This window comes from Corella eumyota, chromosome 2 (assembly GCF_963082875.1).
Source record: "Corella eumyota chromosome 2, kaCorEumy4.1, whole genome shotgun sequence".
Taxonomy (NCBI): Eukaryota; Metazoa; Chordata; class Ascidiacea; order Phlebobranchia; family Corellidae; genus Corella; species Corella eumyota.
In genome coordinates this window covers 11,738,288-11,754,792 of record NC_137491.1, presented here as the reverse complement: position 1 = coordinate 11,754,792, position 16,505 = coordinate 11,738,288, and the positions used below count along the sequence as shown (strand labels likewise).

Sequence of the window (16,505 nt, the reverse complement as noted above, 5' to 3'; positions counted from 1 at the left end):
CTCCCACTTCTGCATCATGATCATATTCCGCGTTATCATCAACGTGATTTGTTTTCGACGCCGGGTTGACTGACGATTCAAAACCACCTGAATAACAAAAAAAGAAAAAAAATGATTAAAAAAAAACACATTTTTCTGTAGTAACTTGTTTTAATTGTCGTTAAATTGAAAGCCTTATACAAAATATCATCTGACCGATTGTATTCTATAGGCTACTTATTTACATTTTATAGGTTATTTATTGTATTACAGCTTAAGATCAAAATATTCCCATTAGCTAATATTATAAACTAACGTTGGTATTCCAAACCGGCGGTATCTTCGGGATAATTCTTTTCCTGGTAATCTCGAATCGTCATATTTCGCACGTTTGCTATCTTCTGAAATGTTTTTCGAAAGTTCTGTGGCAGACCATGTGTGTTCTTGGTTATTAAGTATTCAAAATTGGGGTTTTATTTTTTTAAATACACCACAGGACAGAACAAAGAGTTTGATATGGTTAAAACACAATAAATTATTGTTATAATGGTATAAAAAGTAAGCTTACCGGTTGGTCGCCCTGTGTTTGTGAGAGTTCGTCGTCATCGTCTGTATTTTTCTGATTATTTGCGGGAACCAATGAAGTAGCGTCCACAAAGCTAAATATTTGAAATAACAACTTAAAATATTCATCCATGTATACATAGCCATTATAATTGCCTAACAAAGGTAATGTTGCAAGAAAAAATTTAGATCAAATTGTTAACCTAACAAAATGTTAACTTTTATACCTGGATCCTGGAATAGAAATGAATTTCCCTTTCTTTCCGTTAAGCCAATACGTTCGCATTTGACCTTTACCCTTCACATATATGATACCTCGATCTTTTATGACGTAATCACCCGTGTTGATCAGCTGATCGCGAACAGTTTTGCTGATGTGAATCTCACCTCCCTTGCCGGTGCTTTCCATTCTCGACGCTGTGTTCACAGTATCGCCGAACAAGCAATATCTTATCTTTTTATGCCCGACAACACCGGCCACGACACCACCCGAATGAATACCTTGAAATTAAAAAAGGGGATAATTAACAGCAGTTTGTGAAGTAGGTGGTAAGCCAATGAGTAATTGGTTATTCTTTATTTAGCACATTCTTTTAATTTAATTCAGTTACGAATTTTTATGTGACATTATTTACCAATTCGAATTCTTATGTTGTTTCCATCAGCCGGATTTTTTACATGTCTTATTCCTCCTTGCATTTCAAGAGCCATGTCGCAAATACGTTGCGCGTGAACTTTTGTTGGGACCGGGGCTCCCGAGACCGCGACGTATCCGTCGCCAATGGTCTCCACTTTAAATACGCCATATCTGCAAAAAAATGAATTTCAAATCTTATACATTGTAAACTAGTTTTTATATTTATTAGGTACAAAGAAATACATAAACATTGTTTAATGTTGGTGATAGTAATCAAGTTTTGCATAAAGTTGAACTATTTTTAGACAACATAATTATTTTACCTTTCACTTAACGTATCAAAAACTGTATAAATGGTGTTTAAAACAGCAACGACTTCCATTGGTGTAATCCTAGTACAGATGTTTGTGAAGCCAATGATGTCACTAAACAACACTGTTACGTCAGGAAACATCTGCAAAGTTAATTTATTGATTTAAGAATCTGATTTTGACAGCTCTTATACATAAGCCCAGTGTTACATAATGTATTAAAATCAATGTTATATTATTCCCGTCACTTTTCTGTAATTTTGTGCGGGCTGTTTCATTAACAATAACTATAAGCTTTAGAGAAAGTTATATCCATGAACATTCGGTTTGTTATTTTCTATGGTGTACGATTTGGGCAACCATATTTAAACTTTATATAAAAGTTGAATTTACCTCTGCTATACTTGATACGTTTCCACCCTTTTTCAACCGCTCTGCTATTTCTTTGGGAATCATCGAAAAAAGAAGAGCATCAGTTTTCTTGCTTTCCTTTTCGAGATCGTCCAACGTCTTCTCCATTTTTGCCGTTTTCGCTTGCTCCTAGTAAATTGACACGTAAGTTGCAATAAGTTATAGGTTAGATCGTTATTGTTAGTTTAAGTGCAAAATTTCTGAAATAAAAATTTAAATATGGAGTACGTTATAGTAAATAAAATCAATGTTTAACTGATGATTACCATGTCCAATGCAATTTTAAGTTCTGCTGAATGTTGCGGACCTGCCATCAACAACATCTGAAGCGAATCTTGAAAACTTAAATCACTAATGTACAAACCAACATCTTTCATAATATCCATGTTGTCAAATCTATAAACATTAAATTATTTATATTTAAAAAGAACGTGCTTGGCAAAAATAAAGCATTTTAATTTAACGAAGAAAACGTGATAAAATTAATTATATTTTAGACAATTTATCTGAATGTGGTAGCTTTTTATTTATTTTTACTTATACAGTTTGACGTAAGATTAACACATACATTACAGTTTGCTACTTACACAGGAGTACACATAAACACAACTGCATTCCAACTTTCTAAGAAAGCTGTTGTGCCTCTAAGCTTTAATCGAACTGAATCATCTCGTTGGATTGGCGGCGGCGGTGGCTGCTCAGAATCCAAGATTTCTAAAAAAAAATTAACTGTATTGTTGTGATTTGCCATTAAAACGATAGCTATTTTATACAGATTTCTGTGCAAAGTACTTTTATATATATATGCATCGAAAAATAAAAACTTGGCTTTCTTTACCTTGGGACCTTAGATATTCTTCGTATTCTGCCCATAATGCAACAGTTGACGTTAGTTCCACCAAAACATTAACTGGTCGATTTTTCATCTAAATCAATTAACAAAATAGTTGATTTTGCTAGTGGCAATTACATTATTAATTTATATTGTTTAGTATCTACTCTACAAAATAGGCTTATTTTTTTACTTACAAAAGACCAGGAAAGAGTCATTCCAATCGGTTTAGTCAAAATAAAAAAATCGGTTATCTTTTTTCCTACCAATGTTGGAAAAGTTTTTACTACACCAGCACCACAAGTCAATACTTGCATGTTCTAAAACAACATAATATAAAAAATTTAAAACTTTATACATGTAAAAATTATCGTGTATATTATTTAAAAAAATTTCTGTTTTATTAAATATTATTTTATGTCTTGTTTAAGTCATATCTTGTTGATTTTTACCTCGCTAAAAATAATGGCAAACGGGAACGAGTTAAACACCACGTTGCTGTTCACACTGACTGGAGTGGTTGATCGTAGCTCAGACAAAGCTGGCATCCAGGGACCTTGCCCGCCTACGCTACAGTTCTGAAAATTGATCCTAAACACAGGTTTTTAAATTTAAAAGTTTCTTTGTCGAGGTGCCTTTATATTTTATTGTATTAAATTATAAAAATCATGTTTAACTATCAATTCGATTAAAAATAGGCAGGAGCTTCATCAAATTAAATTCTTAATACCGTGTTACATAGTTTAAAAAAAATATAAAAGTAGACTCTGAACTCTATAAAATTATATCAAAAACAGACCACAAATTATATTCGGTAACTTTAATACCTGATTACACCATGCATAACTTCATCCAGCATTTCCTGCTTGATAACTTCTACAACAGCGTCAGGAAGGTTGTAATATATGGCAGCAGCCGACTCCATCAAACCCTTGACGTAGTGAATATAACCAAAATACTTTCGGGAAGTGTTGTAGTGAAATGTTAATCCATTTGGGTCTTCCTCTTCAACATAGAAACTAAAAATAAAAGGTTGAACAGAATTCAAAGGTTTGTAATATGGTTCGATCATGCTGTTTATCAAGCATTGGTAAATTTGACAATCTACAATTTTTAAAGGAACTTTTACAATGCTCAATTATTTAATAGTAAAGTATTTTGCTGCGGAAAAAGCTAGCTATTCCTACTTAGCAGTTTTAGTATTATAAGTACCTTGGTGGTTTTATATCTTTGTACAAGTTACTGATATAGTCGTGGAGATTGTCAAGTGCGTTGACGAAATCACAAATACTTCGTCCCAAAACCTTTGTAATTTGATCGTAACCATAACCAGCTACAAACGTCATAAAATGACCTCCAAACTTAAAAATAAAATAAAATATTAGTTACAGTAATATTACCCGAATTATATTATATGTCTGTGTATAAAAAATTAGTACCTTGGCCATGATATCTCCTTCACTAAGTTGAATAATTTTTGAAAGAGTTTGGACAATTTTTGGGACTACATCCTCATCGTAGACCTAAAATTAATGTTTAGTTTACTTTTAAAATTAGTAATTCTCACATGTTTTATGTTATGTAAAGTAAAAAAAGGTCATCAACATTTATAATTATGTATAATTAAATAAATTATTCTCTAAACGTTTATACTTAACCTTGTGAATAGAAAATCCAACGCTGTCAATTCCAACAGCATCTGATAATTCCATCCAAGTTCCTTCTCCCCATTCTTCGTGAATACAATCAATTATACTTTCAAGTAATAGACCATACATTTTATCGAATAAGGTTCACTAGTTAAAAATCTAAACTATAGTTTTATATTTAAGTTTTGGGCAGAAAATGACCATTTAAATATCGGTCTTGTAAGATTTTATAAGTCTTTCTGTTTTAAACACACTCTAAATTGAACTGACTTTATGTAATGTAGACAAACTGGATTAAAGTGCTTCTTGCTGTACCTGTCAAATGCATTTCGACAGAAAATCACATTCAGTTGCACATGTTTTGCATTGAATAGTTGTCAATAAAATATGTAAATAAAAAAACGACGCATAATTAAACATTAATTCCAAGTCAAAAATGTTTGGTTAAAATATATCATGGCTAAAATATAGTTAACTTATTTTTATATGTAAATGCAAAAGGCCTATACTTTATTTTGTATCAGCTAGCCTTAATAAACAATTAAAGCACAAAAAAATATTATACCAATATAAAAAAATAATTGGCGTTGGGGTAATGCATATTTTGCTTTTGTCAATGACATATGTTTAATCGTAGTTTTCTGTTTCCTATTGATTAAAAATCAAATGCACTATTTTTAAAAATAGACATACTTCTTAAATCATTTTGATGTAATAATAGACAGACAGTAGCATTTCATAATTGCCATGTTTAACTACAGTTAATACAGTACGCAAAACATTAAAAAAAATTTAAATTTTTCACAGTGATAGATTGTTAAAATTTATTTTTACTCCAGTTGTATTTTTGAGTCTTTCCATTTCATGTAAGCCAATACACTGACTGCACCAAAGATCAATATAGCTCCTAGTATTTCGTACACGCTTGGAACTACACCGAGTATTGTATGTTCTAATACAATACTTACAACTAAGTCGGCATTTTGCGCAAATGCTACTAATCCAGGATGTATCCACTGCAAAGCACTATATAAAAAAATAAGTCAGAATTTATTTTGCACACTAAGCCAACTTTGTGAAATCAGGAATATTTTATTAATTTTTAGCACAATTTCACACTGAAAAAAAAAACATTACATAAGTTGGATTTTGGCATAGAAATAATATAAAATATTACCGATTCGACGACCACGTTGCGAGTGATGAGGTAAAACAAACTGCAAGTGTATAACCAATTCCTGCTGCAGCGGGCGGCCATTGAAGAGGTCGGACAATTAACAAAATTGAGGAAACTAATATAGTTAAGCCAGAGTGGTATAGAACAATCGTGAACGACGGAATTTCACCTAAATCAAATTAAAAATCGATTTCGTAAATGCGTATTTGGTAGTTCAAAGTCATTAGCAAACACAAAACTAAGTCGCCTTATTAAAACAATTAGGCATAAATTCTTTTATGAAAACAGAGGCGATATACTTAACAAGTGCTACCAGATTGTATTATTCAATACCTTTCATTTTTCGTACGTTAACCATTCCCACTGCTCTAGTGATACCAGCAAATACAATAAGCGAATAACCATATGTGTTAATAAGTGCAACGTTGTCAGTCATACCGTTTGGGATTAAATAATCTTTGTGACTAGATGTTAAACTGGACACTAAAAAATAAATAGAAAATTTAGTAGATGTCAAATTATTATAGATGTGAGCTTAGTACAGAACACAATGTAAATGTGCATTTTTTTGCTTACCTATTATTAAAACGATTCCAGCTAGGCAAGTTAGTATTGCTACAAAATCTTTTATAAACACTCGTTCGTGAATGATGAGAAATGAAAATAAAATTGCGAAAACTGTCCTTGATGCACCTCGAGTGGCTATTGCATTACCGGGCGGAATAACACTAAGAAAAAAATATAAAATTAGCCTTCTGTTAGAATTACAATCGTTTTTTTATGGTTGATACTTTTTATTACTTAACTATTTTTAATATTAAGTTGAGGTTTAAGTAAAATGGTAAACTGAATAAATTACTTGAATGCTTCAAATGATGATATAGTTGCTAAACTGTACATCACTGTGACAAGTAAACAACCAAGAGCACGTCCGCTAGGTGGCCGTATAGAAATTTTTTTAAAAACCATAATTCCGCCAAATACAATACTCTATAATTGAAAATAAATTATTAACGTTTTTTTAATAAAATTTAAATACAAATGGACAAATGTTTGTATATATAACACATCGGTCATGCAATATTCATACCAAAGAATGCTATTAGTTTAATGATCAATTCTAAGGGCTTTTATAAGGTTTAAACTTTTTTGTTTAAATAAAAAACTACATTATTTTTTGTGTTTTGTGTTATGACGCTTTAAGTCGTATTTACAAACAGCAATAAATATGCAGTTTTGTTTTAATATTTAACATAAATAGACAAATGTTTATATATATGACAGATACTTCGTTTATGCAATATTCATACCGTAGGATAAATACCTAATATTGTTTTGTTTTTTTGTATTGTATTACCTGCACAACACTTCTAACAAAAAGAGTTTCAGCCGAACCGACCCCGTTCTCTGCAGCCAGTCTCACAAAAACCCCGGTTAAACCGTACATAACTCCCGCCCCAAATAGAGCTAAAAGTAGGCCCTTAGTAAGTTCTTTTCTGTCTGATTCTATTTGTTTTTCATCTTCGAAATGCTGGATTGAAATTGATCCGCCATTTCCTTCTGCCGCGCATAAATCAGAATGAATAAATGATGTAGCTTGTATGGCATGTGAATGTTCTTGGTTTTGAGGGTGGCTGTTGTTACTATCCTTTTCTACACCATTAAAAGAACGTGAAATGTTTAAAGATATTTTAAGTACGGAGATTCGTAGCTAAAATTTAATAAACAGACTTTGCCAGTTAATATTATTAGGTTTAAAAGTCATCTTTTAAACCGTTTTTATAGTCACAAATTAAGAAGTAATCATTTTTAAAAGCCGTCTGTATCGTTTCTAGCTTACTTTCTTTCATTGGAACGTAATCATTATCCCACTGAGTTACTTCATTATCAATCAACGTCGATTTTTCACTTGAATTTTTAATCTGATTTTGCCTAAAAAATTTTACAGAAATTTGTTTCTTAGTTTGATTTTATACTCCACTTTGCTTTTTCTTTTGTAAATTAATTTTATTCTTTTTAACTTTAATTTTACCTGATCATTTTCGCTTTGTTGTTTTTTGTATCAGCATCCATTTATTTATTTTTTTGTTTAACGTAGAGGCAGTAAAATAATTCTACAGGTCAAATTTCTAATCGAAAAAAAATTTAAAGCAATTTAATTATATTTCATTGATAATCAATATTATAACATCACATCGGCTTAATGCAATGGTGATTCACATCTTAAAATTGATGACCTTTAATTATTGATAAGTCTTATCCACTTAAAGTAATTTTTAAAAGCAAAATACAGTGTTGTAAAAATATAAAAATTGTTATTCATAAAATAAAAAATTAGAAACTATTATTATCATTATTTTTTTAAACTCTTTTTAAGGATAAAAATATATAAAAACATTTATTTATTTTTTAAAAAAGGTTGACCTGCTGTTATTATTATATTACTTTATTTTTTATTTAGTCTGTACTTGTTTATTTCTAGCTAAAAAACATTTTTTTTTTACTAGACTCAAGTTAGAAAAAATAAACTTCCACATAATAACGTTGCTCTGACATTCTTGTAACGGCAACTGAATTTTTTTCAGGAATACTAAGACTTGTAATCTTTATGCATTATTTATGATTTTCGATCGATTTTACAATTTCTTGATTGACGGATTTTTCCTTGATTAGTCATTTATAATGTACTACATATGCGTTACAAATCTACAAGTACATGCACATATTATTTGTGACTTTTATAAGCTCGTGGGTATTGGTCTTTAATAATATAATTATATATTCTAGGGGTTTAAGTCCATTACATGTTGACAGGGCAGTGTCTTAATTACTTGAATTTTAACTTTAATTAGGTCCCTCTAATGACCAAGATTTTGTGAAAACAAGCGTAATTAGATCAAAGATTTTAGCATTAAATTTAAATACATAAAGGCTACGATCTTTAGAACAAGTTATTACAAATAACCAGTTGTTTAACCGCAAAAAATAAAAACTTTTTAAAAAACCTTAAAATATACTTGTAAGTATGACTGTTATACGGATAAAACTAAATGTATACAAACATAAAAAATATCTTTTAAAATGTATTGACATTCTCCTACTTAATTATTCAATAAGTAAGACACGCCAATTTACCTTTGGTTCCGTTGGGCTATTATTTATGGATTAACAATTTTTTTGCAACGAAAAAAAATCGATTAATTTTTTTTATTCTAAAATTTTTTTAATTTAAACCAAATTTTAAATTATTTTTGGGGTTTTGTATTATTTCATAAACACATGACAAAACGTTGCCTTGTTTTAGTCAAGATATTTACAAACAAAAATAAATAAGAAATTTAGTTTTATTAACAATTCTCCTACAAAATGGCCAATTTTCAAATAAACATAAAATGTTACCCGTAATTATTGCGTTAAGTTTCAGAAAGTTTACACTATTTTCGTGTATTTTAATATAAAAGTGACGTCAAGAACTGAATATAAAAGAGAACCAAATATAAATTAAATACCATCAAAATATAAAGCTCACAAAACATAAAAAATTTTTTTTTTTGTTTAAAGAGATGTTGAAATAAAACATAGGAAGGGTAATTCAGTAGTAGAAACATAATTTATTAACTTTTCTTTATTTAAACACATGATTTTTATCATAATCAAGCTAGGCCAAGATAATATAACAATATGAAAAACGTGACATAGTGATTCTAAGTGAAATAATTACAGGTTTTGATTAACAAACACCTCAGGCAATAACGGTTTATAAACCAAAAAACGCTGAAAGCGTTTAGAAAAAAATCACGATGATTAAATAAATGTAAATTAAAATACTTTTAAGCAAAATGGGAAATTTAAATAAATATGCCATTTCGTTTATGTCGTTAGTATTTGTTTTGTTTTTATACACGTTTTTTAATGTTAAACTTAACCAGCACAGCAGACTAACAAGTAAAGAAGATAGTTATGTTAGCCGTTTATTGAGTAGTAAATATTCTCAAGGCCACAAGTTAGCTGTTTTGATTCCATTTCGAGGGGTATTTAATGAGTTAATGGTTATAGCGCCACATATGTACAATTTTTTAACAGCTAACTCTATCGATCATAAGATTATTGTTATAAATCAAGCCGACGATTACAGGTATGATTAAAAGGTACCCAATAAGTGACACTTACTATTTAAAGATTTTATTTTTTGCATACTTTATTTTATACACTAGTTTAACTTAGATGTAAACAAATATGCGCCCTGTAGTTCCATCACACCCTAAGTTTAGTTAATAATAAAGGCATAGAAGAACAATAGTGCTATTATACAATTATGTTTAGGGCATACAATCGAAGTATGTACAACGCTTTTGGGCGGATGAACGCCCATTAGCTTTGCCTTGATTACTTGAGCTTTTTGTTCATTTTATTAGTCTTGTTGTAGTTTTGCAACAAGTGCCAGTTGCTAATACAAGGGTGCATACTTAGTATGGTTAAAAAATAATTGTTTGTGGAATACTAGTTTCTTAGAATAAAATTTTAAGATGTATTTTTTTTCGTAGGTTCAATAAAGGTTCCTTAATTAACATCGGATATCTTTTATCGAAAGATGAGTGCGATTATTTGGCAATACAAGATATTGACACAGTACCTATCAACCCAGAACTTAATTATGGATATCCAGAAAAGGTAATGATTAGTAGACCTTTTTTTGTATTTTTAATTATGCATTTTGTTTAGTTCAGAAGTAGTAATTGTAATGTAATTTTAGGGTCCTTTTCACGTATCTTCACCCGAATATCACCCAATGTATCATGGGACATGGTTTGTTGGCGGGGTTATATTATTAACTAACGATCAATTCGTCAAGGTAAGAGGTTATTTGTTGAATAACTTAGTATGGAATTTAGTATTTATTTACTCTTTAAATGTTCAAACAAATTTATTCTGTGATTTTAATAAAAAAATTACGCCTAAAGCTGTTTAACTAGTTTTGAAACACGTGTAAAGTAGAAAACCTACTATATTACTAAAGCTATGTACGAACTTACTTAATACTATAAAGTAAAATATACAAAAAACTATGCATTTTTTACAAATTGTCAAACCAAATCGCCTTTTAATGGTTTTTAGATTAATGGAATGACGAATAATGATTGGGGTTGGGGTGGAGAAGATAATGAATTATACACCAGAATTATTCAAAATAATTATAAGGTGACATATCATAAAATAAAACCTTTTCTTATATTTTGCTTGGAATAACGAAATCCTTTTTTAAGGTTGAATTTTTGTTTTTGCTTAACATTAATTTTATTTAATGTTTTTTAGCTGTATAGAAGTGAAGGCTTATCTACAAACTCAACTAATACTTTTCTAAATCTTCACGATATTAAGAAAAGACCTCGAGACAAGGAAAGATTTGAAAAAGAAAATTTAGGAATGGTATGACAAAAAACTGTATCCATTAAAACAATTCCCTTTAGCAATAATTTAACAAAAATATAATTTTAGTCTTTTGAAAATGTAAGTATTATATTTGTTTTTTGTAGAAAGTGTTTGAAACCGACAAAACATCTGGGTACGGAAACACGAAATATAAATTACAAAGTACTGTTGAAATGACTATTTCTGGTGCCCCTGTTACTATATACAACGTTCATTTAATTTGCGATGAGAAAATATCACCGTGGTGTAATGCAGATTACCACTCCGAATAGTTATTTTGTTTATATTATTTATTTTATTTATCTCAATTAAAACTTATTTATTTTTTTGGTTGGGGCCTTTAGGAGATTGCCAAATTTTTTGATGCTATTTGGATACAGGTACTTGTAGCTTAGAACCGTAACTAAGTATGCTTGCTCCTATGTTTTTGCGAATTTTTAGCCATATTTCAACTGTTTAAATCAGCATCTTTAATAAACATTATACCACGCTTAAGTTTTTTTTTTGAAATATTTAAAACTTTTGTTTACGTTTAAACAAAAATGTGATTGTAGCCTGTCGTGGGGTGGCGGTAGCAAGTTGCTAGTTTTTTTAAGGTTGTTTTATTTTAATTTTTAAAAGTACTAAAATAATTTTAACTTAAAACGCACAAAAACTTATGTACAACCTTATCAATTATAACAAATAAAGATAAAATGACAAAGAATAATGGTGCAAATTTTTAAACATTTTATTAAATGTTTGAAGAATTAAAATAATTTTTAAAATTCATTAAAGTAATTGCCTAATAAAACTTTATGCAAATATACTATATTTTGTTAAGAAAATAACAAAATATAAATACAGTGTAGAACAGTTTCTAATGAGGCAAAAGTTATACAAAATGTATCACAAAAAATATTTTGGAAAATAAATAATGTTTTTCCCAAACACAGCTCTAAAAAGTATTTTGCCTTATATGCTTCCTTTGCCTCGGTTTAAAAAACTTGGTTTATCAGAAAATTTGTCGACTTTTTCACTTATTACACTTGCTTCATTTATTAACCACGTGATCGGTGTGTCTCCCAATATTTGCAAATTTTTTGACAACAACTTTTGATGCACGTCTACAAAAATAACTATTGTACTTTACAAAATTATTTTACTATAAATAGATAATATTTGCAGGTTATTTGTATAAAAAGGTGAACTTACCTGTTTTTAATTCTTAATTTGTTGAACACCCAAATTTTAGTAAACACTTTTTTATACCCTTTTCGGTAGATCGGGTTCATAGCTCCGTAGATGACAAAATTCATTACAGAATTACTAAGTGCAATCCAGCCTACAACCTTGGAAAAAAAATAACAAATTTATAAAAAAATCTATTGCATACGCTTTAATCTTTAATGGACATTTTTTATGTCAAATTTTGTACAATAATCTAAAAATAAACTCGTTTTAAACTTAAGTTAAACAATTCTACTCAAAAAATATAAAATAATATTTGATAAACTTAATTTAAATGTTGTGTTTAAAAGCATTTTGTTTTACTCCAGTAATATAATAATTACCTTCTTCACTAAAGATGGGACCGTGCCTGGAAAAAACAAAATAACCAAACCGTAAGGCGTCCAACTAATAACAAACACCATGATAGTGACAGCTACCGTCTTTAATAAATCAACTTCTCGCTTTAAGGTAAATTTTTGCTGCGCCGTCTGCTGCTGATTGACAGTTGCGACATTATTTTGTAATGATCTCAGCCATTTTCCTCTATTTTTGACAGATCTACACACAATTTTTTTGATTAGATTTTGCTGGAAAATTCTAATTTTTTTGTTATATCATGCTTAGGTTTTTAATTTTTGATCGCGTGGTTTTTAAAGAGGCATTTGAATTGTAAATGTCATGTTTCAAAAAATGTGTGAATTTAAATATTTTTAATTTCGCTTTTGGTTTCAAATTAACCGGCAGCGTGGTGTAGTGGTAAGAACACTTGCTACACCACACATGAGGTCGTGGGTTTAATCCCTACTGATCTCATGCTGTAGCGCCCTTGAGTAATGCGCTATAAACGGTATGAGCTCTTGCTGAGCCAGCACTTATTCAGCAGCATAATTATCGGGCAATTATAATCTATAATATCCCAAACTGCCACAGGCAACTCGAGACTGGGTCGGAGTAACTAATGTTACTCTATGTTTAAGTCGCGCATTCGACTTTCCCACATCGAGGATAAAGATATATACAAAAAAAAAATTTAAATTTTGTAATATGATTAGCGAGTACACTACAGAATTAAAAAGGAATGTAATCTCTTTTTATATTTACTTTTTTTCGGTTTTGGAAGAACGATTTCACAGCCAAACAAAAGTTACCCATTTTAATTGTTACCCTGACCCAATCCCGACTTGTTTATATCATTTGTAAATATTTTCTATTAATTGCTTGATAATTAACCTGATTAGTTTTTGACTCGGCAGCAGTTAAGACACTACAGCATTATATAAAAATGGAATAGAAAACTTCACGTACATTATACTATAACGAAAGTAAATAAACGCAAAAACAACTTACTTGTATAACTGTATATAACAATACACAATCACAGTGACCGGTAGAAATATTGCAGCAATCATCAAAAACCAATTAAAACTAACCGATGCCATATCATCGAAAGTACAGATCATTATTTTAGGGTCGTACCTGTAATAAATGACAACATAGATCATTTTTGACATGTTTAATGATTTATAACCATTACTATTGCTTTAAAATTAGCTTTGTTAACTTTATAAAATAACCGTATATAAAAGCGCAAATTGATTTATAAATACTTATATTATTTAGGGAATCGACAGCAATTTGTCTATAGCATAGAAATCTAAATAAATTTGTTCACGTGACTTAATTTGAAATGTGTTGTTTTTAAATTAATTTGTTTGTGCAGATGTTAAGCTCGGGCATGTAATTGCCTCAAAATAAAACAGAGCCGGGTTAGTATTTGAATAATACATGCGTGGTTAGCTTATCATTTAACCGGTGGTTGGTGTTAGAAGAATCGTGCGTTTTATTTCTTTTAAAAGCTTCTTAGTGTTAAAAGTCCCTTTTTTCAAATATCTTATCATTTAAAATATGATATTTATAAACTTAAAATTTTTGTTTATTTCGATTACGCTATTACATACTTTGTAAAAAATTTTTTTTAATCTAATTATAACTTACCTTAATCCACTCCAACCAAACAACGTTGGTGACGCAATTAAATTTGGCCACAACCACGTGACAGCGACCATGACGTAAGTCCACTTTTCTGCGAATACTTTCGGGTATGAGTGTGGACGAACAACCGACCAATATCTTAAAATCAAGTAAATAAACTTTAGGTTTTTTTGTTTTTAAGTTGTACTTCATAAATGCATGTCATAGTACCTGTTTTTATACAGTAAATATGACCCCCCCCAAAAAAAAAAATTCTAAAAGCTATTTTATGTTCAAAATATTATGATTATCAACAAAAATGTTGTAAAAAAATAAAATAATATTAGTTTAAAAAAAACATATTTAAAACCAAAAATAAATTTAGAAAATAACAATTAATTTAAAACGATGCACCTTTTTTACTTAATGACAAACTTTTCATTTAACCAAAAGAAATATTATTTAATTTCTTATTAGAACAAAAAAAAATACATACCTATTAAGAGCTATAAAAGTAAGATTACTGACTGAACAAGCGCAGGTAACTGTCACCACATAGCCAGCAGCATGGCAAAGTAGAGGTGGCAAGGCATTGGTGCCATGAAATACATTGGCAATTACAGTCGGTAAGTACAAAGTAGTAACCTGTCAATTTCAAATTGTTATAATTAGATTTAAATTGTCTTCGGAAAAAAATTTTGGACGGGTTATGTTGTTAAGTCGAATTATATAATTTATATTACTGAAAATTTAGATTTTCCAAGTTTAAAAATAATTTTGTTTTGTACGTTATGCCTAATAAAAAACATGTGAATTATACAATGTTGCAAATTTTAGGACAATGACGTCAAAGAATTTTGATTTAACATATTGTTCCGACATGTTATTGTACTTTTACAAAACAATTGAATACCGTTTTATTTTTTTAAGTTATTGTTCACGATGGCATAATATTTTCATGTTTTTTGACAGGCAAAAATTTTAAGCTAACGTAATAGAGCATGCTGTTTACTACATTTTGACTGACGTTTGTGACGTCATAATAAGATCAAATTCACTTACTATTAGGTCAGCGAAGGCAAGGTTGATAATAAATATATTCCCGTTTTTGTGGATTCTCTTTTTTTCGAGCAAAATAGAAGTTATGACTAACAAGTTTCCGAACATTCCAGAAAAGACCAAAAAAAGTAAATACGTTAACTCGAAAATTTCCATTCCACTAAAATCTTCACAGAGTGGGTCATTTGGGTTGAAAAGACATCTTGGGTGATATGTTACATTTTCAATGGTTATATTTGTGGTGTTCGTTAAATTGTTGAAGCCCATTATAGTAGATTAGCTTCTTGTCGATAATTGTTCACTTTTAAATTTTATTAAATTTTTTGTAGTTAAACTAAAATAGTTCCTAAAAATCAAGTTAAATAAAATTCAACTAAAGATTCAGGAAAATTGTAAATAAATCAAATGCATATTTTCTTTTATCTTTAATCTTATTATATTCCGCTTATTTTCCTATCTTAGGATCTCTATTCAATTTACCACAATTTCAGAAACCCAAATCTACCACTTAAATTTTCTTATATTTGAGGGCTGCCTTTTCCGTAAATCTATTTTTCTACTAATGTCCAAAGTCGATTTTGAGCTTCACGGCCAGTTATTTTTATGTCAAAACCACATATTTACCTACGTCATATATAACCTAGCGAATGAGTAATACAATAATTTCACCGACGCGGTGATCGGTCTGCCTTAAATTTGCGCAGGTTCGTTAACTATATCGCAATTTCGCTATGTGCAATTTCGCATTTAGTTCGTTTCTCCTGCTTTTTTTTCTTACGTTGTTTTTGCGTAAATTTTTTTCTGATTTAAAATATTACGACGCTATCCCGTTTCCTTAACGCTTTTGGCTTTGAAGTGATATAGTGCAATAGGGTTTGGCTTACTTACTAAATTAGTTGAAAGTCGTGGCTTTCGTATTTCAAATTGACGGCCCTGTTTTGTACCTGACGGCGTTTTCCTGTTAATTTTATTGATGATTTACCGTTGTTATTAATATATTTTTGATGACGTCATTTGGCCAGGCATTTTTTCTCGTCCGCGTAAAAGAAGTCACACAATTATTTTTAACCTGATATATCAAGTGGTTTATATTTAAAACAAAACAACAATTTTTTTCTTAAATATAACTTCTAATCGACTAATTAAAATTATTTTTATCATTTTTTTATTTATCCAATTTTTGTAACTTCCTTTTTTTAAATAGTTCTATAAATATTTTGCAAACAACAGAAATTATAATATTATGTAATTATTTAAATGGATCAAGTAATTT

At 29.6% G+C, this 16,505-nt stretch overlaps 4 protein-coding genes across 5 annotated transcripts; 1 reads left to right on the top strand and 3 right to left on the bottom strand.

Annotated features, from left to right (window-relative positions):
* Positions 1 to 290: 290 nt before the first annotated feature.
* LOC145742401 (soluble guanylate cyclase 88E-like) lies at positions 291 to 4,522 on the bottom strand. The gene is made up of 15 exons (XM_082560180.1): positions 4,393 to 4,522; positions 4,174 to 4,257; positions 3,947 to 4,095; positions 3,562 to 3,753; positions 3,187 to 3,325; positions 2,932 to 3,054; positions 2,741 to 2,828; positions 2,490 to 2,616; positions 2,169 to 2,298; positions 1,885 to 2,031; positions 1,504 to 1,634; positions 1,179 to 1,351; positions 771 to 1,044; positions 548 to 638; positions 291 to 422 (listed from the first exon to the last, which is right to left on the bottom strand). Exons 1-15 carry the CDS (start codon positions 4,510 to 4,512, stop codon positions 291 to 293), a joined length of 2,100 nt encoding a protein of 699 aa, XP_082416306.1. The 5' UTR covers positions 4,513 to 4,522.
* Positions 4,523 to 5,213: 691 nt separating this feature from the next.
* LOC145742400 (solute carrier family 35 member G2-like) lies at positions 5,214 to 7,600 on the bottom strand. The gene is made up of 8 exons (XM_082560179.1): positions 7,593 to 7,600; positions 7,401 to 7,492; positions 6,918 to 7,213; positions 6,420 to 6,550; positions 6,137 to 6,288; positions 5,894 to 6,043; positions 5,561 to 5,729; positions 5,214 to 5,409 (listed from the first exon to the last, which is right to left on the bottom strand). Exons 1-8 carry the CDS (start codon positions 7,598 to 7,600, stop codon positions 5,214 to 5,216), a joined length of 1,194 nt encoding a protein of 397 aa, XP_082416305.1.
* A 1,803-nt stretch (positions 7,601 to 9,403) lies between these two features.
* LOC145741670 (beta-1,4-galactosyltransferase 7-like) lies at positions 9,404 to 11,679 on the top strand. The gene is made up of 6 exons (XM_082559296.1): positions 9,404 to 9,695; positions 10,105 to 10,231; positions 10,314 to 10,412; positions 10,676 to 10,759; positions 10,874 to 10,987; positions 11,095 to 11,679. Exons 1-6 carry the CDS (start codon positions 9,433 to 9,435, stop codon positions 11,260 to 11,262), a joined length of 855 nt encoding a protein of 284 aa, XP_082415422.1. The 5' UTR covers positions 9,404 to 9,432; the 3' UTR covers positions 11,263 to 11,679.
* Positions 11,568 to 15,574, bottom strand: LOC145741669 (melatonin receptor type 1B-B-like). Of its 2 annotated transcripts, none has more exons than XM_082559294.1 (7): positions 15,236 to 15,574; positions 14,670 to 14,818; positions 14,198 to 14,332; positions 13,550 to 13,678; positions 12,544 to 12,760; positions 12,185 to 12,321; positions 11,568 to 12,108 (listed from the first exon to the last, which is right to left on the bottom strand). In XM_082559294.1, exons 1-7 carry the CDS (start codon positions 15,497 to 15,499, stop codon positions 12,024 to 12,026), a joined length of 1,116 nt encoding a protein of 371 aa, XP_082415420.1. In that variant the 5' UTR covers positions 15,500 to 15,574; the 3' UTR covers positions 11,568 to 12,023. The 2 variants fall into 2 exon arrangements, with proteins under 2 accessions (XP_082415420.1, XP_082415421.1); XM_082559295.1 differs by having other exon boundaries at positions 11,568 to 12,096.
* Positions 15,575 to 16,505: the final 931 nt, after the last annotated feature.

Coding starts and splice junctions, on each gene's coding strand:
- LOC145742400 (XM_082560179.1), bottom strand. Junction 7,214..7,400: donor TTACGTTCCAATGAAAGAAA/GTAAGCTAGAAA, acceptor TTAATGGTGTAG/AAAAGGATAGTAACAACAGC. Junction 5,410..5,560: donor GCAACGTGGTCGTCGAATCG/GTAATATTTTAT, acceptor TTTTTTATATAG/TGCTTTGCAGTGGATACATC.
- LOC145741669 (XM_082559294.1), bottom strand. CDS start 15,499: ATGGGCTTCAACAATTTAACGAACACCACAAATATAACCATTGAAAAT. Junction 14,819..15,235: donor TTGCCTTCGCTGACCTAATA/GTAAGTGAATTT, acceptor TGAAATTGACAG/GTTACTACTTTGTACTTACC. Junction 12,322..12,543: donor TCCCATCTTTAGTGAAGAAG/GTAATTATTATA, acceptor TTTTTTTCCAAG/GTTGTAGGCTGGATTGCACT.
- LOC145742401 (XM_082560180.1), bottom strand. CDS start 4,512: ATGTATGGTCTATTACTTGAAAGTATAATTGATTGTATTCACGAAGAA. Junction 4,096..4,173: donor AAGGAGATATCATGGCCAAG/GTACTAATTTTT, acceptor TTTATTTTTAAG/TTTGGAGGTCATTTTATGAC. Junction 1,352..1,503: donor TTTGATACGTTAAGTGAAAG/GTAAAATAATTA, acceptor ATTTTTTTGCAG/ATATGGCGTATTTAAAGTGG.
- LOC145741670 (XM_082559296.1), top strand. CDS start 9,433: ATGTCGTTAGTATTTGTTTTGTTTTTATACACGTTTTTTAATGTTAAA. Junction 10,413..10,675: donor CTAACGATCAATTCGTCAAG/GTAAGAGGTTAT, acceptor AATGGTTTTTAG/ATTAATGGAATGACGAATAA. Junction 10,988..11,094: donor AAAAAGAAAATTTAGGAATG/GTATGACAAAAA, acceptor TGTTTTTTGTAG/AAAGTGTTTGAAACCGACAA.